The 25,892-nt window shown below is 44.8% G+C and overlaps 1 protein-coding gene across 1 annotated transcript; it reads right to left on the reverse strand.

Annotated features, from left to right (window-relative positions):
* Positions 1-25,035, reverse strand: LOC144147068 (uncharacterized). The gene is made up of 2 exons (XM_077679105.1): positions 24,437-25,035; positions 1-655 (listed from the first exon to the last, which is right to left on the reverse strand). Exons 1-2 carry the CDS (start codon positions 24,713-24,715, stop codon positions 368-370), a joined length of 567 nt encoding a protein of 188 aa, XP_077535231.1. The 5' UTR covers positions 24,716-25,035; the 3' UTR covers positions 1-367.
* Between the last annotated feature and the right edge of the window lie 857 nt (positions 25,036-25,892).

A 25,892-nucleotide genomic window follows, 5' to 3' on the forward strand; every position in this document is an offset into this window, starting at 1 on the left:
TACTTCTTTTTATTTCACCACAGTTGTTCAAGCGAACCCCATCGCCTTCCCAGCACTCAAAATGGGTGCACAGTAGCAACAGGCTGCATTGGAGCACAAGTCAAAATAAATTCCTAGCCATTGGCGAGTTTTAGCTGCCAGTTTTTCACGGTCCGCTCCGCTGCTTGAGCAGAAGCGCCATTGCGCATGCGTGGAGCGCGCCGGGAATGGTATTGGCTCCAGTTGCGCTGAGCTGGCCGCGGTACCGGAGCGGTACATCAAAAACGGCCTGCTAAAACTCTCCATTAGCTTCAATTTCGTGTGGAGTATCTGTGCGGAAGTTCACTTTCCTTCGCAAGGCACCACTTTTAGTCTTCATTGTGGAACACTACTCCCGGTTGTTTCGTCGCGCGCCACGATAAAAATGTGCGGCCAGGAGTCCGGCGCCCACGACAGCGATGGCGCCTCCGATAACCGCCGCACCAGGAACAAGGACTTCGTTCACAACTTTCTCAGCGTGTTGCTCTTCCTCAGGCGCTTTGATGCCCAGCTCACGCAGAAGGTCCAAGGCCCACGTCTGGCAGTTGTTGCTGATCAGATGGTAGCGGCCGGAAGCACAGATTTTCAAGAACTTTTCAAGGCGCCGTTGTGAAACATTGTGCCTCCCCAGGGACCTCTAACGGGAAAAAAAGAACAAAAAGAATCACAGTTTGCGCTTGTTGTATGAAGGATCCGGAGCATAAGGGCACATATTAGGTTCATGGCACGTTCATAGAATTTAGGATGGTAGCAAAAAGCATATGGGCTTTCCGAATGGGGTTTGCATACTTATGTACAGACACATATTCAGAGAGCAAAATGATACCCAGCGGTGAACAATATTAATGAGTCCTAACCGAAGTACTTTGTCACTTTTCGCAGGCAAACAGGAATTTTGGAACATCAGAGAACAAACACAGATGTAGGAAAAAAGGGACACCTCGGGGAAAATTGATGCTATATTATGGATAATGTTTCCGGAGCATTACTGGTGCAGCTACTAGGGCGTATTTATTCTTTTTGCTTTTTGTTTGATGTTCCTGATTGTAGTTTTACTCTACAGGTGCGCTGTTAGTGGTGCTGCTTCGATGGCCCGGCGTAAACAGAACCTTTTTAAAGGTGTTATTGTTTCTTGGGCTAGCTAAATGCCACATTATCTGCCTGTGTGGCTGTCACTACACTCAGCCTCTAGGCGAACATTTAAAAGATGGCTTAAACAAGAGATAGACAGGTAAAATCGTTTCACCATACGGACACTGGCGGCGGGCTTTATTTAGCAATAAACACACACCTTATTTAGGAGACAGTGTTTTCACAGCAGGCAGGAGTTCGTAATTTTTTCGAACTGCACGATGAACTATGACAAGTAACAAGCAACTGAATACGTGCTGTACTTCGCAGTTTCCTTGTTATATTTGCCCACCTGGGCATCGCCGGGTGTTACCGACAGTTAAAAAAGAAAAGGGTTTGGTTTCAGTATATACATGGGAAAAACAATGCTGAGAGCAGGCGAAATGAAAATAAATAATAAAATATCTATCCTGTAGCTGTTTCAAGAACAGTACAAAGCGGAGGTCGCAGAAAACAGTGTGCGAGAACTGAGAACACGGAAAAACGAAATGAAATTGAGCAAACTTTGTTAGCGAACAATATGAAGTGGCGGGCCTGGAAATATTATAACTTGAGGGGTGAGAGGGAGGCGAAATAGGAGAGTTTCCGTGCCTGCCTGACATCAATAAACTCATACACAGCCGCACATGAAGTCTGAACACCGATAAGTGGACTTAAAGGACAGCAGACGCATATCCTGCTCCTGGACAGCACAGCTAAGGACAGTCTTGAAAACAGGCTAACACACTCCCACAACACTTATAACACGTGTCCCATTTTGCCCACTACACGAAGACTTGCATACAACACAAAATATCTACAGAAAAGAAGCCCTTAAGTGATAAGAACTCAAAGTACACTTATAAATGAAGTTGCCCATCATGAGTTGAGGGCTTTCCTGAGCCCATATAAGTCTATAGCTCAGGTCAGAGACAAATATACCCACACTATGACAAAACAGTTACATGCAGGCACAACTGAAATACTTCTCCACTCATACGAAAAATTCCAGCTTTTGGGGTGCTTTCCTTGGTTTAGACGGAGGCAATCGTGATCGCTTTCTGGAAGGAGGGGAACGACCCATCATATCCGGAAAGTTGCCGACCCATTTCTCGGACAAGGTGACTGTGAAAGCATCGTGAGATAATTAGCAGGAGACGTATAATTTTTTGTCTGCAATAGGCTTCTGGACAGTGGCCAGACAAGTACAGGGGGAGGGATCCACAAATGATGAATTTGTCGTTCCAGAATCACATATTAAAGATGATTTCATCCTTAAACAATATTGCATGACCATATTTTTTTACGTTGAAAAGGCTCACGATACGGCATGGCACTACGGCATTCTGATCAGGCAGCACGTTAAACAAAATATCCAGTTACAAGTCTAAACAGACATTTCGTGTCAAAGCCAGATCAGCACTGTCAGACGTTTTGAGCGACACGTTGTTTGCAGTCAAAATAAATTCACCTCGGAATGCACCGACACCGCCAATCTCGTGTTAAATACATGTTGAGGATGCACAAATGTCCCTTAAACCATGTAACATATCTATATGCGAACGCCAATTTCAGCTGGGCGTGAACAAACTTGCTCGATAAGTAAACGTAAATGGCTTTAAGGTAATCCTGCGAAAAATACCCGCGTTGGGTTCCAAAAGACGCGCAGAATCGGTCCCGATTCTTACATTAAACTCAATGGGGACCCGATTCCTATAAAAATGAGCCCAATATGTTTCATGTTATGTTGGAGGAACCACTCACATCCACTCTACTCATCAAACAACAGCAACATAAATTTCTAAAAACAATAAACATCCTGAAGGTCGTATCACACTATTCTCACGCTGCATACAAACAATAACTCCTGGGTCTTTATACCACCTTGGTTGGGTGTCGGGTGGACAACGGCAGTATTGTGTGCTGGAAAGCCACGAAAACCAAAACAGACTTGAGAAACTCGACAAAATGCTACACTTCGGGTTTCGTCTTTCGTGTAGCGCTTTCCGTACCAGCCCTGTACAAAACCTGTACGTGGAATGCGACAAATGGTGCTTAGCACACCAGCGAACTCATGTTTACCTGCTTTACGCCTTCAAACTTTCTTCAATGGATAACCATTCCTTGAAACATGTTTCAACCATACATCCACATCCAAGCTCTTTTTTAATCGACCATTTCTTTCTGCTGCTTTCACTCACGGGAAGCCTCTGAATTTGCTGTCATCTTTTTAGACCCAATCAATATATCTTGGGCCGACATTTTACAGCGACTGCAGCTCCACCATGTGAAGCACTGCGACTTGTCATTTGTAAAACTTGAGAAAAAAAGAATGACACTAAGAACAATTCTGCAGGACTTTTTTTTGCAGGAGAACAGTCACTGTGCAGGATTTTCGAGTGAAGTGTCCAAACTGCCTCCACTTGTCCTGTAATGAGCGTGGCCCCATCTTTCACTCTAAGTCCATAAATTTAAGGGTAAGTCTCGTGCCGCGCGCGGGGTACGAGATCTAGCCCCCTCGCGGTGGCTCCTGCCCCGCAGAAGTAACGTCAAACTAAACTAGTCACGTGACTTCCTGTGACGTCACTTTTTTTTTGCACAATTGAGGACGTTGTTTGACAGCGTGTACGCGCAATGTGGGATTCCGGCTGTGGCTCCAACCCCAAGCCTGCGCAACGTTACGTCCTTATCGCCTTGCACAGCGGCTGACTCGCGGCGCTTTTTTCTTGTTGGGAGGATTGTTTCCAATAATTTATTGAGTACTTTTCGTGAACTTGCTGCTGCTAGTCTTGGTAAGCTTAACACATCCTATTTTGGCAAGCTGCTTCGCCCCGGTTTTTTCCGTGCTCCTTTTGTTGCCGTTAAATATGTTGCTAGCTTCATATTGTCTTGCAGTTCGCGTGCCATCGGCTTTATGCTCCTGCATTCGTTGTCTACTTGTTCCGATCGCTACTTGCATTCTAAGCCTTGTGTTTTGATTCTGGCGTGAAACGTGTTACGTGCGGATCAGTTTTCCAGCGCTTTGCGCCGTGGCCCTCCATGGCCGTGGCTAACGAGGTAGCTGACTTTGATGACGTGATAACGCGAGCAACGCAGTGTCAGCGGCGTCAGTGTGCACGAATCAAGTATCGTCAGGTAGCGCAGGGCATCGTCGAACGCAATCCGTCCTCGCATGTCGCCTGTTCTGCAATTTTTCTCGCGGGGCACTGCAAGAAACGTTACTACCCCGCGAAACGATCCGTGCACGCTGCATGCAGGGAGAGCAGCTCCACTTTCGTGGGTGGCCTGGTGAATGGGAGAGCCCAGCAGCCGCCCGTCCATGGGCAGCATAGGTACTTAGCTATCGCTGAAACCAGCCGCTCACTGGCTGGCTTCCTGTGCAAGGAGGCTCACGCTTCAAATGTGCAAGTTCGGTAGAAGTCAAGCCGATAAGATCGCCGTTTGTGCCAAGCTTGACACTTGTGTTAAATAGTGCTTTCAAGTTTGGTATGCTCAAGGTAAACAAGTGGCTCTTGTTGTTCATCTATGTTTTTCGAATTTGTTTCTTCGAATAATACTATTGTGCTTTCATGATATGCAAGACTTCAAATGAGCTGCGAATTCTAAGCAATCTGTAGGCAGCCATTATTGAATGCACAGGAAACAACGTTTTGTCTACCTTGACATTTTCTACATAGGGTACGTGGAACTGCCAGCTAGCAAGTTTAATGAAAGGTTGTTATCTGCTCAGGTATAGTAAAGAGGTAGCAAGGGATAGATAGGATAGCCCTCCCTCCTCACCAGCTGATCGTCTGGCAGCGTCTCATAACTTCGTTCACAATTACCGCATGGATTTTATTTTTCTAACCTTTGCCCCACTGCCTTGTTCAACCCGGTTAGTCAACAAACTTCATCCTGCATCTGTTCTGATTATGTATTGTGGTACGCTAGTTTTTTGTATACTCGTGTTTGGCTTGGAAGTCAACATAACTAACAACAATACTTTCATGCCCACTCAGTTGGATGGCCAGTAATGGTGAGAGCTTCTCTCGAAGGCTTACAGAGGATTCACGAATTCTGATTGACTGTGACATCAATGCACCCATCCGGAGCCCCCTCTGGAATTCAACTTGACGTTAGTACTTGTGTTCACAGCTGGTAATTGTCTGCCTTGTGTTTGGGGGAGGGGGGTGAATAGTAAAAGTTTCTAATTGCAAGGAGATATTTCATGTTCTTTTGCTTTTTAACTCTGTGCTGTGTAAAAAACTGTTTCGGCTAATTGCTTAAGTGACTATGCTTAGTCGTAAGGGCCATAATGCAGTGTCCCATATTTTGTTTGCAACGATGCATACCCAGCAGAGCCCAACTGCTAGAAAGCACATTCTCTGGTGGTGGTAAATAGCTTGAAAAAAAAACAGGGCACTGAAACTATTTTTTAAGCTAACAAGCCTAAAAAACAGGTTATGGAGCACATCTACGAGGGAATGGTTCTTGTACAGCTTGACATTATCCTCTCCTGAGAGTACTTAATACCTTGTGCAGGAACTGGAGCCGAGGTCACCTATGTGGACGTGAATGTCTTTATTGGTGTTTGTGAATATTGCAGTACAGCTGAAAGCTGTATGTATCTGGAAGGCTTCAACAATAAAATGACTCCAGTGAACGTACTTCTGCTTTGGTGTCAATGGGCAGCATGTGAGCATTGATAAGTGCTTCGCTGTGGACATTTTTGTTAGACAAAAACAGGTTTGATCAGGCACTGTAGCAAGTCTTCATGAAAAAACACAGGAAAGAAACTGGACAAAAAAGCTGCGAACACATGGACACTGTTCTTCACAGCACCTTTCCTTGTACTTCAGTACTGTTATTGTCGCTGTATTTTCCCCCAAAATATAAACCAACTCTCCCAGATTCACACCTTCAGACAGAAAGCAAACATGGTGTTTGTCAATGACAAGTGATTCTACCAAAATTCCGTGGTTGTGAAAAAAGTCAGTGAGTAGCTCTACTTTCTCTGCACAGTCTGTGGTGTGAAGTTCCTTTTCCACACAAAACGCAAGGGTTTCTTGGCTTAATACACAGAAAAAAATGCCAAATAAGCAAGTGATGCCTTCTAGCACTACACTACAGTCCTGCAGGAAAGCCAAACAACCAAATGATCTTTTTGCTTGAGTGCAAAGCTCTGCAGAGAAGCCAAGAAAGATTCCTTTTTTGTCGACACCAAAGCTCTGCTGGAAAGCCAAAACGTGTGGGTTCTTTCACTGCTGATTTGCTGTAAGACGGGCATGTGAATGTATTGCAGTAAGGCATTTGTTGTGTACATGTCCTTCATACATAGATAAATAAATATGAACCAGGCTGGCTGTGTAACAAAAACTTCAAGTGAGGTAACAACGAAATGTTTTATGTAAAATGTTAGAATACTGTTTGTTATAAATAGCAATAATGTTTTAATATGGTGTTGACAGTAGTTAAGTGACCTGTTGGAAATCATAGGCTAAAACTAAACAGAAGCAATGTTTTATACAGCTGCAATCGTGTGAAATAGCAAAAGGGGCCCTAAATTCAGCAGGCATGTTCCAGCTGGGAATGTGTTTGTAGAGCACAACAATAATAAAGACATGGGAAAAAAGGGTGAGCTGAGTTGAGTTACCCCCAAAGTATTGGTAGACAGTTAGAATGCTTACAAAAATTTATAAATAGTTTGGATACCCTGAAACAATAGGGGAAACTTCACTTGCCCTGGTTTTAAGTTTATTAGTACTGAGCTTAATGTACCCCACACAACACCATTGAAGAATGTTAGCCTGCATGGACACAGCAGCGTTTAAAGTATAACACAGTTTTATTTGAGCAGAGGTAAATAATAGAATATTCCATAATCAATCTATTTATACGTAAATCAGAAAAAGTAGGGTTTTTGAAGTGAAGCTCGGAAGCATGCTAAGTGAAAGGGACGAATGGCGAGTTGATGTTGTTACTAATCACAAATTTCAACTCAACCACCTTGCCAGAAACAAACCCCTTCCATGGAGGGAGTGTGTGTAATCGCAAGATTTTTTAAAGAAAAGTTTGTGAATGCACTGTACACGTAGGCCAGAAGGTATTTCGACACCCCAGCCGAGGACTCGGAGTCATCAGCGCTCTTTTATGCTGTTTTGATGATCAAGGGCTGTTTGTTCAGGAACCACCCCCTTTTCTCCCTTTGGCCACCATCTTTCTCAGTCACTGCATTCATGTGCTTGCTGTGGGAGCTAGCAAACATGAGGACCACCTATAGGCAGGATTACCTCAGGCTCGCACAATTGTTGGAGAGGCTAAACAATGTTTTCAAGATCCCCAACTGTGAGCTTGCACTTTTTTTTGCGAGAAAAAACGAAGACATCTAGATAGGCCTTTGAGAGCTGTCTGAAACCACAAAAGTGAGTATTTTGTGACCAAACTGGCCAGCTAACCTCACTAGTCGACCCACACGTTGAATGTCTCGCATAAAAATCAAGAGACTCACTGCATTGGCTTATATGTTATTGCATGGCATTGTGTGGGCGGGCTTCTGGTTTCCACCTATGAAGCCTGTTGGTTGTGTTAATGTCCAGTCCTGCTGTCAAACTTCTTTTGAGACTTGCACAGCCCTGGGGTGTACCACCGTGGATTCCTAGAAATTTGTGTTGGCCATGAAAAATCCTAGTAAATCGTTACAAGCCCCTGAAGCTGCTGGCAAGTGGGCATTTGTTTAGTGACCACTGTTTAGGGGCACAGTAGGCAGGCTCTTACAGAGGCTACGAAGAAAAAATACAAAGTTCGTTCATTAAAAAGACTTCTTTGCCCAAAAAACAAATGACATCAATCTTATTGTAAACTTCAAACAAATAAGATAGTACAGAAAATGTGTAGAGCAGTGGAAGTTCCATACACACTTTCCAGCTATTTCTCTATGACATCACAGAATCTTGTTTGTGCAATTGACAGCCACCAACCTAACCCACCGCAAAAAAAGCATAACTGGGCAATTTCAGTGGGGCCTCCATTCCGTTTGATCGTATCACTTGAGTGCTAACGTACAGTTAACTCACAGATAACTGCATTTACAGAGCACGTCCATATGACGTCACTCGTGCCCATATTACATCAATGCAGTTTGAAATTGGGATGTTTTTCACCATTTCTTTTGGTTAAACTCGCACCATTACAGCCTTGACCTTTGCCTATCAATTACATTTGCAGTGTGCTCGCTGCTCATACCCATGGACACAAACCATCCGCTAAGGCTTTCACGTTCCAGGCACATCTTCAGATTCTCTTTGACGTTGACTATTGAGCCTGCGTAGAACCCATGGGTTTTCATATGCTGGAAACATGATGGTCGGCCAAGTGTATACCCTTCCTGTTACCGTCTGTACAGCTTCTTCTCTGACCCTATCGGCTGGGTGTTCTGAATTAAGTCCCTTTGCATGAGGGGAATCGCTAAAATCTGGCCAACATAGCCACATATACAGAGACGTGAAGGTTATGCCAATGCAGCAGCTATGGCATGAAGCGCCTAGCTAGTGTACCTTTTGGAGGACCCAGTTCCTAATTTGTCGTAGCATCATGTGTGTGCCAATGTGAGGAGCTGAATGCATGATGGAAAACTACCCAGCCACAATCTGGGCCACGGGTTTCGCTGAATACCATGCATTTATGATGCAAGAAGCTCATGCTCACCAGACTTTTCCGCGCACAAAACGTATTTCGGGTAAACAATTTTAAGCCACAATTCAATCCACTCGAAAATATATGCAAAAAACGTCACAAACTGCCGATTTTCGGGTCTTTTTTGCTAATCTCCTTAAAGGGGAAACTACTGTGCTGGGTTGTACGCGGTACATGTGTGGGGACACCAATGATTACCTTTTCTAGCTATCAGTGGTTTGCACTTGTAATGCGCACATGCGACCAGTAAAATATCAGTGGCCGCGTCTAGCCTGCGTCCTGAGCACCGTACGTTCCGCGCTGCTGTCATTTTGAAAACACACCGCGATTTCGGGCCACCCATTTAAGCATTCTGAACTTGCCGTGGTGCAAACTGTTGATAGCAGATGCCGCCGCGCGGACATGCCGCAGCAGGCTCACATAATCACGCTCGGACGGTGTCTTTTCTTGCGTGGGACGTGGGTTGTTCGAACGGGGCCACTTGGCTGCGCGATATCGCAGGTACCATCGGCATACAGCAGGCGGTCACAGGTCAGCATTACTCGAGAGCGGATTTCGCTACCGTGTGGAAAGGCTGGCTTGGTCCCCGCATACGGCAACGTTCTCGCATATTCTGATAGTGCTTCTAACTCTATCAACTCTGCTTCATCTACGTTGTCGACCCAAGAAATTCAGGGATTCAGGGCTTTCGGCACTTTCGGATACGCCATACCGCCAGCAGCGGCGGCTTCCGCAAGAACGAACAAAAAAATTCTTTTATAAAACTTCCAGCAAATGAGTGGCTTCCTAATTTTGTATTAAAATGTAAAAAAAATGTGCTTTTTTATTCTACTACGCAAAGTAATAACAATTGCTGTTAATATGACGTCACTATGACGTATTTATGACGTCACGCGGGGCAGGAGCCGTTGCGAGGGGGCTAAATCTCGTGCCCCGCGCGGGGTTCCAGACGCTGCCTAAATTTAAATACGAACACTTTTATGGCGGAGGTGTAAAACATTTTTCGTAACAAGTCATATTGTTAAGCCACGCATCCCTGAGTAACAAATACGGGCTCTCTGAGTGTCGCGCGTGCATTATGATGTGCAAAGTCATCTAAGCACAACGTCATCAATTTTGCTTTTACAACCACTGTCTCCGCATATGCCTCAAATCTCTAATTGACAGTATATTGCGTTTCCGGACACTGAGAGACTGCTGGCAATGAGGCAGCAGATCGAGTGGCTGCTGCTGCACTTACGAAAACAGTGGACATAAGAATACGCTACGCCGTCATCGAGCCAGATATCAGATATTTTCGTAAAACATGGCAAGCAGGCTGCAGTCAACATACAGACGACCACGTACACGTAACAAAATAAAACCACACTTGGGACAATACACGACTGACTCCCACAACCGACACACTGGCGTGGCCCTCTCTAGGTAACGTGTAGGCACCACACATGTACCACCCTCCCACCTGCGCGCTAGATCTCCAAGACCATGATGCAGTAGTTGTGAGGAGTGCCTAACCGGAGTTTACATCCCTCATTCAATGCAAGGCACTCGACACTCGAAGACGTCAGCGCCTTGCAGAACTTTACAGGCAACACATTCCACTACACCTATTTTACTCCATAGCCGACGATCCCATATTTTCCCTTATTTGCGTTTTCTGTGGTTTCAGAGAAATTCAAGTTTTAAATCTCCTTTTCTGCCACGCATGACCACAACCTGGACCTTTACGCCAGAAATCCTCACTGTCTTTCACTTTGTTCCCATTTAATTTACTGCAATGTATCATCCGCTTGCCTTTCCATTTTTTTTAATTTTACACCACTCTAGTGAAATAATGCTTTTGAAGCCCTTTACCCATAGGTGGCACTGCACCAGAAAGTATAAACGTCATCACCATTTGATTACATATATTATATATATGCGATTGAACACTTACACTGCAAAACATGATTCTTTCTAACATTGAAGCCGGGGACCAGCCTTTCTCGAATATTTTTCACTGTGGCTTTCAATCGTACAGTTAAACACTTAGTGAAGATGTTTACACACACACACACACACACATATATATATATATATATATATATATATATATATATATATGGGGAGAGAGAGAGAGATCAATAAAACTTGAAAGATGTTAGGGAAAACAAGAAAAGTCTTCGAACGAATTACCGACCCCGATTGTTGCCAACTTTTCAACAAAGAGACTTGCCTTCGTCATGGCAAACACTCGCCCGGCTGGCACGCCATATATAGGGCTAGTTCCCAGGATAGCAATGGAAATAGAGAGAAGGAATGTGAGTGTAGGAGCAGGATTGGTTTCGGGCTTTGAAGGGGGGATACGAAGGTGGAAGCAAGGGTGCATAATGTTTGCTGTGCGGATGGTAAGACAAAAGTAAGGTTTGGTCGATTCACGGAAGCAGATGATGAAAAAGTGTTTGTTGGTGTTTGGACAACAGAAGTTTTTAGGCGCCTATACATGTAAAGCTTGAACACGCAGTGGCTAAGGAGGACTTGAAGGCTCACGATGAAATACGGAAAGAGCAGTGGAGTAGCCAAGACAGCCCGGTAACCAAAAATGAGGCAAGGCCGATAGGAACGGTTAAATGGAGAGGAAAAATGTAATCTAAAACGACGTTCGAGATGTGTAGGGCTGGGAAATTGAACATCAGAAAGGAAAATTTCTGCGATTATTCAAAGGGCAGTGCTTTGCTTTTTGAGGCTGCAGCAGGTTTCTTGAGAACTGAGAGCGTTGTGGGGAAGTGTACACAAACTGATGGGGTATGCATTGTCTGTGAAAAAGAAACAGACACTATGCGGCACTTATTGCTAGAATGCGAGGGTATCCATCCAAATAATATCGAGGGAAATATTCGGCTTCCCGATCTCCTAGTATTTACCGGTAGCACAGAGGGTGTTAACTTCAAGGCTGTCGAGGCGACAAAGAGAAGATTAGAAAGGTGGTGGGAGAAAAGCAGAGAGGTAATTATTGCCTAGGACAGCTACCACTTGTAAAAGATCAAATAAGTATTCTGGACCCAATAAGGTTTTTTAGCCTGCCCTAAGAGCAGCGCTAGTATTAAACGAAGAGTGTAAAACGTATGTATATTGGAGATTTTTTGGTAAGATGACACGTCATCACTCCGCTAAGAAGGGAACACCACTCTCAATCATCAATAACCAATCATAGGCCATGCCATGCGGCCTAGAGCACGGCTCAAGGAAACGCCAGAAACCAAACAGTTGGTACAAGGTACGTATTATGTAACAAATGTTTGGACGAAAAATAAGTTTTCAGGCTGTGGCCCTAGAAAATTTACCCTTCAAATTGCTCTGTCCTGTCCTTCAGAATTCTGAGCTCTGGGCTGTATTCCTGATTAGGCTGACACATACGCTCGGCGTGTTAGGCCTTCATGCCTTGGAGTGTTTTTGCACGGAGATAGTTTTTGTCTACGGTAATGAATCCATTGTGAGGTAGAGGTATACAGCTTTGGTGCAAAAAGCTGCGATATAACGGCAGTCGGCAGTACTCTTGGGGTGCAGAGACTTTTCTTAAGGCTGAACTGAAAAGTTCGAGAATGTGTCCTCAGCAACGCAAAGGAGACTAATGCCGATAAGGCATAAAACAGGTTCTTTTTACCTACTACACCGCCTCCGTCCCTTTTGTTTCAATAAACGTTTTACCTTTCCCTCTATACCTTCTCGCCTCACTGAAAATGTCGTCGAGAGGGGATGGTGTCATTCCGCTCCATCCACGTAAATGCGTATCTTCGGTTTCCCGCCCATCTCTTAAGCACTTCCCCTCTCGTCTCGTTCCGTCTATGGTAAAAACGGTGCAGGTTTGCTCAAGTGAATACATATTTCTTGCGTTTCACTGGTCGGGCCAGTCACTGTAACCTGTTGTTACTGTTGGACTTCATGGAATGACGCGAGACGACTCCTTCTGTATTCTAAAGTCGAAATAGAGTTCTCAATGCGTATTTTTTTAACTTCCTCTCTCACGAATCAAGCACCCAGAAATTGTTAATAAAACATTGCAATCAAGTGCTACTTAAAAATTGACGTTTTGCCTCACATATGCTGATGTTTTGTTTTTGTTGAACAATGTTGACGATTAGGAACATCCCCACCAAATTTACTAGTTTGAAAACATGTTTGCCCACATTAACTTCCCGTTCAAGGATGCTTTTAGCATTTGGCATAGCGGTTGAATCGACGGTCAGACAGAAAGCGGCACAGACCAAACTTTTTGAGTTCCAGTAGTCGAAGAAACACTCTCGTCTGTGAAACTCGAAAGAGTACGAAATGGTGTATGTGTCTGCTCGCGCTAATAGTATGAAAACAGAACCATCGTCATTATCATCATCAACAGCCTATTTAGTTCCACTGCAGGACGAAGGCCGCCCCGATTGACGTTCACCCGCTTCTGTCCTGTGTAGCCCCAGTCCATTCTTTGCCTCCTAATTTTCACATTTCTCCCCTCCATCGAGTTAATTGCCTTCCTCTTCTTCTAGCCCCGCCTCTCGGTGGTCATTCTGTTGTCCTTGCGGTCTACCTGTTGTTGGCTAGTCGTACCACATGGCCAGACCAAGTACATTTTTTTCTGAGCCTGAACTATTATATCATATATCCTAGTTTGCTCCGTATTCCAGGTAGCTCGTTTCGTGCCCCTAAGCGTTTCTCCTATCATTATATGCTCCATGACACGTTGGACGCCCCTAAGTGTGCTTTCAATTGTTTATCAGGCGCCAAGTTACCACTCTGCATGTCATCACTGGCGGAACGCATTGGTTGAATACCTTTCCGTTTATGGATTCAGGTATTGTACTTTTAAATATTTCCGAGTGCTTGCCGAATCCAGCCTAACCCAGTCCTATTTTGCGCCGTATTTTTTTCTCCTGCTTTGGGTCAGCACTGACCCTCTGGCCAAGGTTGTTATCTTTTTGTAATTGTTCCAGTGTTTCGTGAGCTGTGCTGAAAAAGGCGCGTTCAGCATGATTAGTTAGCATTGCTTTATTTTTACTAATATTTATATTTAGTGCCACACCATAGCTCTCTGATTGTAGTCCCTCAGTCAATTTTCGGAGTCCTGAAGATTCACTGAGCAAGACTATGCCATCTGCAAACCTTAAATGGCTCTAGTATTCGCTGTTTATCTATAAACCTACGTTTAACCACTCAAGCGTCCTGAATACACTCTAAAGACATGCTGTCAACGGTTTTGGTGACGTGGTACCTCCTTGTCGCACTCCCTTTCGGATCGAGAATTTATCACTTTGCTTTAATAGGGTAAGGCTGCCCGTGCATTCCTAATATGTGTGGTCTAGGACTCTTGGGTAGGTCTTGTCTATTACTTGGTCCTCACTGCGGTGGTACCTACTGAATCGAATGCTTTCTGATAGTCTATACATATCATGTGACGTGGTTTATTATACGCTGCGCTTTTTTTCTATTACTTAGTTGATGACATGGTTGTGATCATTGTAGAGTATCCTCTTCTAAACCCAGTCTGTTCCCTGAATTTTCGGTACTCTAGGCTGGCGGTTAAGCGGCTAACTTCTGTTTTGGTAAACAGTTTGTATACAACTGACAGAAGGCTGGTGGGTCTGTAGTTCTTAACATCTTTGTTATCTCCCTTCTTGTGAATTAAAATTATGTTGGCGTCTTTCCAGCATTTTGGTACTTTTAAAGTCTCTAAACATTTTGAGAATACTTTAACCGGCTTTTGTAGTATTATATCTCCATCCACTTTTCGAAGGCCTATAGTTATGCCATCGTCGCCTGCAGCTTTCCGTCTTTTCATGCCCGTTAGTGCCTTTTCTACTTCCTCTTACTTTAGTGGCGGAACATCGGAAGCAAACATTGTAGGCTATGTAGTTTCCCCCGGTCCAACGTCGGTGGTGGATAGCCTGGTGTAAAGTCATTCCGCGTTTTTCATTATCTCATCCATATTGTGCGTAATGCTACCCTGCTCATATCTAAGTGCATAAATTCTGGCTCGGCCAATAGCCACATTTCTCCTTGTCACCTTCAAGCTTCCTCCTTTTTCCAACGTTCCGTAGGTGACCACCATGCTATACGCATGAATGTCATTTGCTTTATTTCTGTTTATCAATTTTGACAGCTCGGCTACTTTAGTTTGGTCCACCGTACTTGACAATTTCATCTTCTCACACTCCTAAATGAGCTCCTTTGTTAGTTTTCCAGTTTGTTTCCCACATGCTGCTCCTCCATTAGCCGCTGCTGACTCAGGGATTGCTGTCATTAGGTTATCACTTAGGGTGTGAACACTGCCCTCGTTGTTACCGTCTTAGAGCACGAATTTGTTTTGAAGGGTTATTTTAAACTCCTCCGAGATGTCTCTGATTGATTTGATGCTGGGTTTCTTACTTTTTACGAGCTTCCTTCTTTCCGTTTTAAAGGGGTACTGACACCAAATATTGGTGTTAAAATTATTACACAGTTCGCTACATTTACTCAACACAATACCCTGGGAGAAATATGAGCGTGCTGCGACGCCTGGAACATACGCCGGTGGAACAGCACACGGAGCGGTGTGCAGCAAATGGACATCAGCGTGACATCACTACGTGAGAGGGAAAAGAAGTGACATAGCCGTCCTCCTCAAACGCTCGTCAGAAACTCGTGACGTCACTTAACGCGTGCGGTCGGCGAGCTAGGATTGGGCGCTGGCGCGTCCACGAAGTGATAAACGTAGCCAGAGCTACAGACGTAACCGCTACCCACAAAGGCACACTTGCCAAAAATAAAGTTCCACACGCGGGAAAGGAGCCGATTATAAATCCCATAATCGCAACAGAAGCCGCAAAAAGGTACTTTATTTAAAGCGGTCATCAAATTCCCGCCGCAATTCTAGGCCTAATGCCTTCAGACAGCCCATTCGCTCATATCCAGCGGGGGGGCGGTCGAAATAACGCCTCCTCGGGCCTTTGCGGTGTTTTTGCCACTGCACAAAACGGTGACGTCCTACCATGATTCTGTCATACGCACCCTCCGGGCTGGAAGCGCGGGAAACCAAAACGGACGATTTTCAGGCTGTTCAACGTAATTAATTATCGCACGATCAAGTATTTCAAGTGCTGTTTCGGGTTCGCCACGCCGTGAAGTATTGATGAAATCAAGAAAAAGGAACAAAAAATTTTGGCGTCAGTACTCCTTTAACCTAACCATCCTATGATCACTGCACCGAATCTTGTTTAGTACCTTGACGTCCTGCACTATTCCTGGGTTCGCACTCGAAATAAAATCAATTTAATTTGTTGTTATCCCGTCATGACTTTTCTGTGTCCATTTCCTACTCTTGCGTTTACGGAAGAATGTGTTGAGTAGTTTGCAATTGTTTCTCTCAGCAAATTAACCAGTGTATCCCCTCGACAGTTGTGACTGCCTATTCTAAAATTTCCCACACATTTTTCTCATATTCTCTCTGCACCTACGTTTGCGTTAAAGTCTCCCATTGGCACTGTGAACTGTGAGGTTCCCTTATTCATTGCTGAATCGACGTTATTGTAGACAATTAAAGCGGAGAGTAGGGCGAGTTGATTACTGACTAATGAACTCATACTGTTAGCGAACTTTCACACTGGACAAAAAAAAAAAAAGAAAAGACGGAACACACGCTACTGTGTTTCGTCTTTTCGCCCATCACTTTTTTCGTCTTTTGCTTATTCGTCCAGTGTTAAAGCTCGCTTTATGTATTAGTTCATTAATCCTCGCAGAAATTATCTACGGCCTCATCCTCGTAGCTAGCTGTTGGTGCATAGGCTCGTATTATCGTCAACCTGTACGGCTTGTTAAGCTTGATCACTACAAATCCGACCCTTCCACGTTCCATGCTATCTCCCTGTGGATCAAAAATCCTACCCCGCGCTCTGTCTTTTCGTGAGGTCCCTGATAGCATTGAATGTGCCCGATGGTAAGTTCTATGAGACCTTCTCCTGTTCTTCTCACTTAGTCCAATAATACCCCACTTAATGTCTGAGAGCTCCTCTAATAGTAAAGCTGAGCTACACTCGCTTGAGAGGATCCTCTGATTGAACTTTACCAAGTTCAAGTCCCACAGGCTGCTTGTCCTGACCCAGAGATTCTTAGCACCATCACTGGCCTGACCGCCGCCGTGGTCAGGTGTTTCACACCTGCTGGGAGCGGAGGGCCTAGATTGGTCACTCATGAGGGGGATGGGCTCACTACTATACCAGGGTGGCAGGATCCCCCTCTGGTATGAGAGTGCTGTTTGTGTCCCTAAAAGCCTTCCCAGCATGGTTGCACCTCTATAGTTTAGCCTCCAAGGTATCCGGGACGGTGTTTACTTACAGACCAGGCAGCACTCCATACCTGGAGTTTTTGGGCAGAGAAAAAAAAAGAGAGAAAAAATGAAAAGAGGAAAAAGAAAAGAGGAAAAGCAAGAGAACAAAAAAGCAGAAAAGAAGGAGAGAGAAACGTCGCGCATTTGTTTTCGTAATTCTAATGGGCCCGTTAAAACCTCAGACAACGCTCCGGTAACATTTTGAGCACATCTAAGAAAACCTGCAGTTGTTGCTTGGTCTCTATAATTTTTAGCGTCTTACGTGGCATCGGGGCGAAGAAAAGCTGAGCAAGCGAGCAAAGAAAGAGCGGCGAAGGCTGTCGTCGGCGGAAAAAAACAGCCAGGCGTGTAGTGATTTGATAAGATAATCACTAAGTGGCACTTTGGTTTATCGTATATTGCATAAGAGCATCGCCGAGGCTATAGAAAAAAAAGGATGAATTGCTGGTAACATTTAACATTACAGACTGAGTTTGCAGTTGTACTTCTCTAAACTTCAAAAGTGCTGTAGGCTGCATTGGGTGGCAGCCGCGGTTTGTACCGACTTGAAAGTATGCCGTCGGTACCTTTAACACTATTTGCTTGAAAACAGCTGCTGAGAGGCCAGCTGGCGTCATAGTCGCATTGTGGACGCGGCGACGTAATTGCTTATGCCGAGCGACATATCTAAATATGATTTTCTAAGTGCGACCATATCGGATTTCGAGCAAAACCCGTGTTCTAATTAACGAATTCCAGAGCAGGTGATTACGGCATCTGTATAAGCACACTAAACAAATGAAAACAATTTTATCAAGACGAAGACTTGTGCTTCAGCATATTTGTGGTGCATAAGCAACCAACTGTGAACACGGCAATGCTCTTTTGGATACTGTTTAAGCAAAATCGCACCGCAACAAGCCACCAAGAAAATATTATTCCGAACACTCATTAAAAACCAGCCGAAAAACTGGCTATGGATATTCAGAAATATCGCTTACGTCAAACGATCTTCGGTGCCCAGTCTCGCAGTTTTGCGGCTCTACAATCATTTGAGAAGCAAAGGGTAGCGTTTATGTTCACATACGTACAAAGGGCCAATAAAAGTTGACACAGTCCAACCAGACACGAAGCTCTCCTTCTCTCGTAAATTTCTCCCAGATTATCTTCATAACAATTGTATAAAACTATACAGCACTTTGCTTAAGGAATTCCTTATTCTGAATCGGTGTGCCAGAGCCCTTCGATGCTTTTCTGGTCCCAAACCTTTTGCGTATTTCTCGGGGAGAGCTTCATTATTGGACTAAAACTCCCGCACGGCAGCGCTGCGAGTCCAGTGAAGAGAGAGGTTCTGTACATAGCTCTCCTAGAAGAGCTACGCGATATGCAAGAAATCTAGGTGAAGGCGGAGGCGGCCGCATTGGCAGTGCGTTGGGCCGAAATGTTGCTGGGTTGTTTGTTGTTCGATATGCATTTGTTCACTCATCTCAAAGGACAAACCATATAACATACGATACCTCAGATGTGCGGAGTGCGTGGTGGTTTCTGCTCTCGCTATCAAAATACACAGAAACATTCTTTGCTGTTCTGCTCCCCCAGTGACGGGGAACCGCGCGACACGTGGAAGCGAGACGCGCGCTTTCAGCTTGGAGTGGAAGCATTTGCGCGTGTGCGAGAAACCTTTCCACTCCACGGATGTTATTCAAGCCGACGTGTTCATAATACGCGGACAGTTTTTGTATCTCCTGGGCTATAAACACAAGATCCGCATCGGTGCCATCCCCCGGATATTCGAAAACCTGCCGGCCTATCGACGAAGCCGAAGACACGGTCGCGGCCACAAAGAGTAAACCTGCCAGCACAACGACATCACTTGTCGTCGCCTGACAACGAAGAAACGGTAGCTACTGTTTGTATGATGTTTTCAACGGTATCTGTGTGATGTCGCTTATTTCCCTACATCCATGCCTCTATTCCCACAAACCTGTGTAAATAAACCAGTGTTTCGAATAGAAAAAATACTGGTTCGGTTACGGTTCGGGTTCGGGTGAAATAATTTTGTTGCGGTTCAGTTCCAGTTCGAGTAAATTTCGAGTAAAACCGTTCGAGTAAAATCGTTTCGCGAAACGGTTCGGAAAGAATAATAACTCAGCGCGAAAATAATTTAAGTTTGTAGATCAACTTCGAAGTGACCATGACCAAAAAAATACAAACATGACTTCGTCTCAATAAATGATGTCGGTCTTAATGACAACGTTAAACAATTAGGGCATATAACCGGGAAAATAACTGAAATTTTTGCGGTTCACAACGCACGTCCTTGCCCAGCCGTTATGACATCATAGGGAGATATTTTTGCAATTCGCATCCGCCTATCAAAGCCATATCTAAAATTTAGGTTGGTGGGATTCAGTGGTTCTGACACTGTCGTTTTAGTGAACCTCTTGATTGATAACAGCAAGTAAATGCAGAATAAATCTGTTTTCCCGCATTACATCGCCGCTTACATTGAGTAGAGCAAAACCTGAAGGTTTTTCCAAACTTATTATCGTATTTTTTAAATACAACGTCCTGCAGAGCCGGAATAGCGCAGAGCAAGTTGCCAAAGGCTATCAATTTCCAAATATAATAAGATCACGGTTTCTTTTGCTCTCACGGTTGCATCGAAGTACCAAGCAGAGCGTGTAAGTAGACGCAGCTAAAGAACCGCGCCGACCGCCAACTTCGACAATTTAAGTATTGTGGTGCCTATCCAGCGCGGTGAAGACGAATTCGACCTGCAGTTTTATATCATTAGCTATGTACAGAAAAGGGCACAAAAATTGGGACAGTTCTCAACAAATGCGTAAACATTCTTTCCAGCCGCTCTTTCATGCAACGAGCCTGTATAAAGTCGGCTTTACTTTTACACAGAGTGAAGTGTCGTGGCCGCATATCAATAAGGGTAATATAAGCACTAATATATCACAGTCGTCTTCACCTCTAACACGAAGTGGATTGGGTGGGCGACTTTTTCCAAAAGAAATGTATGCAATTTTATATCACAGTAAGCATAGGAGGTAATTGATGGCACGACATTTTACCAAGAGTAATGTAAGCAGTTTTATATAACAGTATCAAAGCACATTGCATGCCATAAATTTTAAATTGCGACAAGTAGACACTTTTGGGGTGTGGGTCGGTGTTTCGCGGAGCAGCAATCCGGTGATTTGGCAGCCCCTGCAATTTTTTATTACGCGGGCATTTTTGTGAACCGAGCAGTGGGTGATTTCTCCCTCGGATAGGCTAGGGATCAAGGCTTCAGCAAGGCTTCGGAGTGGGCTAGTTGGTGTTTCAACATCTTGAAGTGCAGAGGTGCGCTGCCTGACACAAAAACGTAGAACAGTGGGAATTACACAAGAACAGACAAGTTGAGGTTGCGCATAAATTCGTCCTGTTCTAGGGTTTCGTGTTAGGCAGCGCACCTCTGCACTTCAAGAGGGTAGCGAGTGCATGAAAACGTACCATAAGCTAGTTATGCCCTACCGCATATACATGCGTAAATATCCTTCACCTCAAAAAGCCCTCAAGCGAGAGAGAGAGAGAGAATGCATTTAATGGTAAAAGCGAGGTTAGCCAAGCCATATCGCTTAGCATGCTACGCCATATGAATGAACGACAACATGAGGGTCTGTGAAGTAAAATAAATAAATTAATTAATGAATTAAATAATTAATTAAAAAACGAGGTGTTGCGCTCGAGTGTTCAACCGCATTTACAGAGTTTGGAAAGCACATACAGAGTTTGGAAGTTAAGTTGGTCACAGCACTTGTTCCAAGCCAATACTACGCAAGAACACCAACAGAGCTTTGGTAGCCCGTACACCCTGGCATGGGTCCGACCAAGGGCCCAAAACTGCCTTAGTTCAAGGCCTGCGTGGTGTGGCATACACAAAGTAGTTAGGAAAGTCTGCCTTCGCACAGTGCAATGTGTACCGGTACAGATGACATATTTGATGTCTTCTGTTACGTGACAAGTTGGACAAAGTGGTGAAGAGTCCTGCTGAATTTTGCAGAAGAAATTCCGTGTGTTCGCCACGTTGAGACGTAGGCGGTGCAATACCGCTTCCTCCCGCTTGCTGAGCCCAGGAGGCATCTTGAAGCTGCATTTAGGGTCAATGATATGCAGAGGCGTGTACTGACGTTTCTTGTCGGTCCAAATGCACCGCTGTGTTCTCCAGGCAGTCGAATGTGCGAGGGTTGCCGCATCCTTTCTTGTAAAAGGCACGGGCAGTGGTGGAACAAACGGGTTGTGGGCCGATGAGGCTGCAGTATCAGCTGCAACATTTCCGCGACTCCGCAGTGAGCAGGAAGCCATTGCATTTCGAAGCTATTCCGCTGTTGTGTTGCTTGGAGGTGCAGATGATGTATCTTTCATGCCATCTGATCTTTCAGTAGTGATCCTAAGTATACTAGAGTGGACCGGGAATAAATGAAAAAAGCCTATTTAGTGGGTGGCTGCTCCAAGATGTAGTAAAAAGCAGCCCGCAGCCCAGCCTGCTCGGTAGCCATCATTGACGTCTTGTGGCTAAGTTGGACGCAAATGGTGGTTCGCGACGAGGGAATCCAAATCGCAATCGCCGAAGAGGTACCAGTCACTGATCCCTCCGTGTACCCATGAGTATGGGCTCTATAGTAAGTATTAATGAGCTCCAAGGCCAAGAAATTCAAAGCTGGGGCCGGCATGTGTGCTTTTCGCTTGAAGCCAGGAACAGTAGTTGTAATTTTCATGGGAGGGAACATCCACGGTGGGTGAAGAAAAGGGGCTGGGGCCTGGAAATGTGAAGGTAGGATCTCCTGTGCCCTGGACACATCGACCGCTGCTAGTAGATGCCCACGCTGTATAGTTACAATGTGCGGTTACGTACGACATAGCTCCAGTGCCTGCAAAGTAGGAAACGGAAGTCGTCTACTTTCTGTCATTGTTCCCACAGCGGATGTGGTCTTCGTATAATATTTTGGCCTGTAGGCCTTCTAGCCCTCTGCAGTTCCCTTTGGAGAGTGGGGTCAGTGCTGGCAGGCTGTAGCGGAGGAGGCCTTAACAGAGAGCGTCATATAGCCCTAAAAGAGAGCTGACACTGCATCCACCAGCGCTGTTGGAGAGCATGCTAATAATGTGCGCCAATGATTTTAGCTACTGTTTTAAGCTGCGAACGTGTGACCGCCATGTCAGATGGCGGTCAAACGTGACACCAAAGAATTTGTGGTAAAATCCCTCAACAATGGTCAGCAAGCCAGCTGGAGGGAGCTCTAAACTATAGAAAATCTGTACCAAAGCGGAAATTATCGTTGATTTATCCAGGAGCTCACCGACCCTAGTGATCAGTATGTAATCCCGAAAGAGCACATTTACTTTATGTTGTCCCGAGAAGAAAAAGAAACGCAAACTATCTGGAAGCCCTATATAATGCTCATCACCCAACGACGACGACGACGTGAGCAGCACTCAACCTGGCTAAAACTATAATGGCTACTAGTAAATAGGTTCATCAACGACACCTTGTAAATACAACGTTAAGCAAGAACCAACGTTCATTATTTGGATGTCCTTTATGCTTTTTCATTGCATGTTTTTTTTATTTATAATAACTTCCCATCAACCCACAAAATGGATTTTAGCTTCGGAATATCCAGCGATGTCTTCCATTCAATTGTATCTAAAATTTCAAAAGCCAGAACGTCACTCCTATTTGCCCAAAAAACCCGCCGCGGTGGCTCAGTGGCTAAGGCGTTGCGCTGCTGAGCACGAGGCCGCGGGTTCGATTGCCGGCCGCGGCGGCCGCTTTTCTGATGGAGGCGAAAAGCAAAAACGCCCGTGTGTAGGAGATTTCGGCGCACGATAAAGATCCCCAGGTGGTCAAAATTAATCCGGAGCCCTCCACTACGGCGCGCCTCATCGCCTGCGTTGCGTCGGCGCGTGAAACCCCACAATCAATCAATCAATCGATTTGCCCAAAAATTAGAATTAAGCAACTTCGGTTTATCAAGAGTCCACTGTAGAAGGGTACATAGGCTGCCCGGTTTGAGAACCTCCTTGAATTTATTGGAAAGGTGCAGGTACGATAAGAAGTAAAAGGTGGTGAAAAAGTATTGGGCCAACCAATTCGAAACCATGTGAAAAAGTAACTAGTGTACCCAGTTAATATTATTATTGTTAATAATATTTTTATAATGATAATATTATTATTATTTATATTATTATTAGTTGATATATACGCGGAACTGCTCAAGTAAAATGTTTACTAGTAAAAACATAATGACCAAGCACGAGTAACGCATCTATTGGAAACCAGTTTTTTATTTTTTTAAGCTATAAATCAATTTAGCTGCTGTACTGGAGCTGACGGTAGCAAAACTGTAGAAGAGCTCACATATGCAGAATTAACCCAGCTCATTGAAGTTTTCGAGAAACAAAAAATGCATTTGGGACGACGAAGAGAATCAGAAACCCCAGTTGCCACATTCGCAGTGCTAACCTTCACCGTGGAAGCTAAGTTATAGCAATGGAAAAACGCTGAACAACGTATCCCGAATCCTAAAATATAAATTCGGCTAGCCTGTAAATATTTTTCTCCTTTGTTGTCACAGCAGAAAAAACCCCGACAACGAAATCAATGTTGTCAACAGGAGGAGAATCTACCACCGGCAGTAACTTGAAAAATAGTTACGACAGTTTTTCGAGTAAGCAGCGAACATTAAGGGCATATATCAATAAAACGCGGGTTCGCTGTGTTCGGGAGCAAGGCATTCCACTTATCACTTTCTAATAGCGCAATACTGAAGCGAGGGTAGTAAGAGAGCAGCGCGAATGTTACCTTCGAACAATAGGGCCGAGAAAAAGGCGTTGACGTTGCCTGGCCTCCGAAGTGCAATGAGCGAGCAATCTATAAGAATCTGGCTTCTGGACCTGTTGTTTAGCTTGAGACGCCCGACAGAAGTGCTCCTCAAGTCAAACGGCGGCCGATCAAAATAAATAAATCATTGTAACCAGTACAAAACAAGTAGACTAGCATTCCATCATTCAGAGAATGGGTGAATGAGGTTAGCGCCACTTCCAGAGGCCATTCGGTCTTTAAACACCTTACCCAGGCCTTCAACGCCATATGACAACCGTATTTGTGTTTGTTTTTTTATTTTAGCAGCTGTACACAATCGCAAAATTCAGTGACATAATCATAGCGCGGTAAGAAAGGCATGAAGCTTATTTCTTAACAAAAACAAGTCGTAATTCGCCTTTCAATGTACAGCCACGAAGCAAGAATAGGCACGGCGCGCAACACGACCCGCTTACCTTATTCGGGTAAGTTTTTCCGAAGATGGCCTTCTTCATCCAGTACCGCCGTCCTGTCAACTCTCCCTCCACTTCCTCAGCATCGCAGATGAGAACTTGATCATTGCCGTAATCAAAGACGAGCAACCAGTGCTTGTCCCACGCGTCACCGCTCACGGGACGCGTCGTGGAGGCGATGAGTGAAAGCGCGCCCGACGCCAAGTTGACACATTCTCCGTGCTGAATGGGCCTTTTACAGAGGTACACGTCGCAGTCGTCAGAATACACCAAAGCCGACATATTTCTAATTTTGCGAACGAAACATACCTCCTCGGCGACACTTGCAGATATACAAGGCTGCTCTTTCCGGACTAGAGATACGACAGTGATTCTGCACGCTCCTTATCAGCTGCGTTTTTGCGTAATATCAGCGAAACTGGCCTCCTTTTGCAATCTGTGCTGGCGCAGCGAGGACAACAGTCGTGTTATGGGGCTGAGGAGATAACCCTGTTAGTCGGAGCAGCTGGCGGTTGTAGCGCCGCGGAAAAACTCCGACGAGCGCAGGCCCGGAAGAGTCGACGGCCTTCTTCTGCAGTACAGCCGTCGCAAATACTTCTGCGGAGAAAGAGTCGTAGCGCCTGATATGCTTGTTTGAGTGTGCGCGTGTGCAGCTGTGTGCTGGGCTTTCTTTGTGCATTGTTGAGGATGGATGCTCTGACGGAGTAATAGTGGATATCATTGGAAACGCTGTTTCTAGCGCGTTAGATGAAAAAAACACACAGAGGCAAATTAGGTGAACAAAGCGTGGGCGTGTTCTTTTTCTTCCCACTTCAAGAAATTTATTAAGCTATGTTCTAACCAGACATCCAAGTTTCTATTCATGCGAGCAACTGTACGTTTCTAGGCAAAACAACTATGGTTTTCAGAAGTAGATGTCTCCAAAATATAGTTAAGACACTTTCCACGAAATATTGTACCCTATTAAAGCATAATATCCTTTTGTGAGATCAAAAATGAATTTTCCATTATTTTGTTCAACCGTGCCATGCGTATATTCTACTGATGTCCACAAATCATTCGCCTAATTTTTACGCCCATTACCTTGGTCGAGTTATCTTTATCCATCGGATATCTTGCTAACCTTTCTGGTTTTATTTGGATCGGCGAACTTTACAGCGTCACTTCACCGCCCGATTTTTAACAAATAAGAAAGAAAAGTTTATTTTCACTAGAAAACCTTGATCCGGAGCTCAAGAGAAAGTCTACAGTGTCATCCCTGGGTTTTCAACTAGGCCTTATGCTATTTACCCACTTCAATCAGCCGGCCACCTTTCCCATGCAGTTGGGGTGGGATGGGGCGCCGCAGAAGAAAGGCGTTCTGTTTGAACATTCAGAGAGTATCAGAAATGGCGGTTCCACAGTTCTCATAACTGGGATTCCCCGGTGGTGGCTGGAGTAGGTGTATGGGGTGTGCAGT

Source organism: Haemaphysalis longicornis, unplaced genomic scaffold (genome assembly GCF_048455015.1).
Source record: "Haemaphysalis longicornis isolate Haplotype H1 unplaced genomic scaffold, Haemaphysalis longicornis Haplotype H1 scaffold_7, whole genome shotgun sequence".
NCBI lineage: Eukaryota > Metazoa > Arthropoda > Arachnida > Ixodida > Ixodidae > Haemaphysalis > Haemaphysalis longicornis.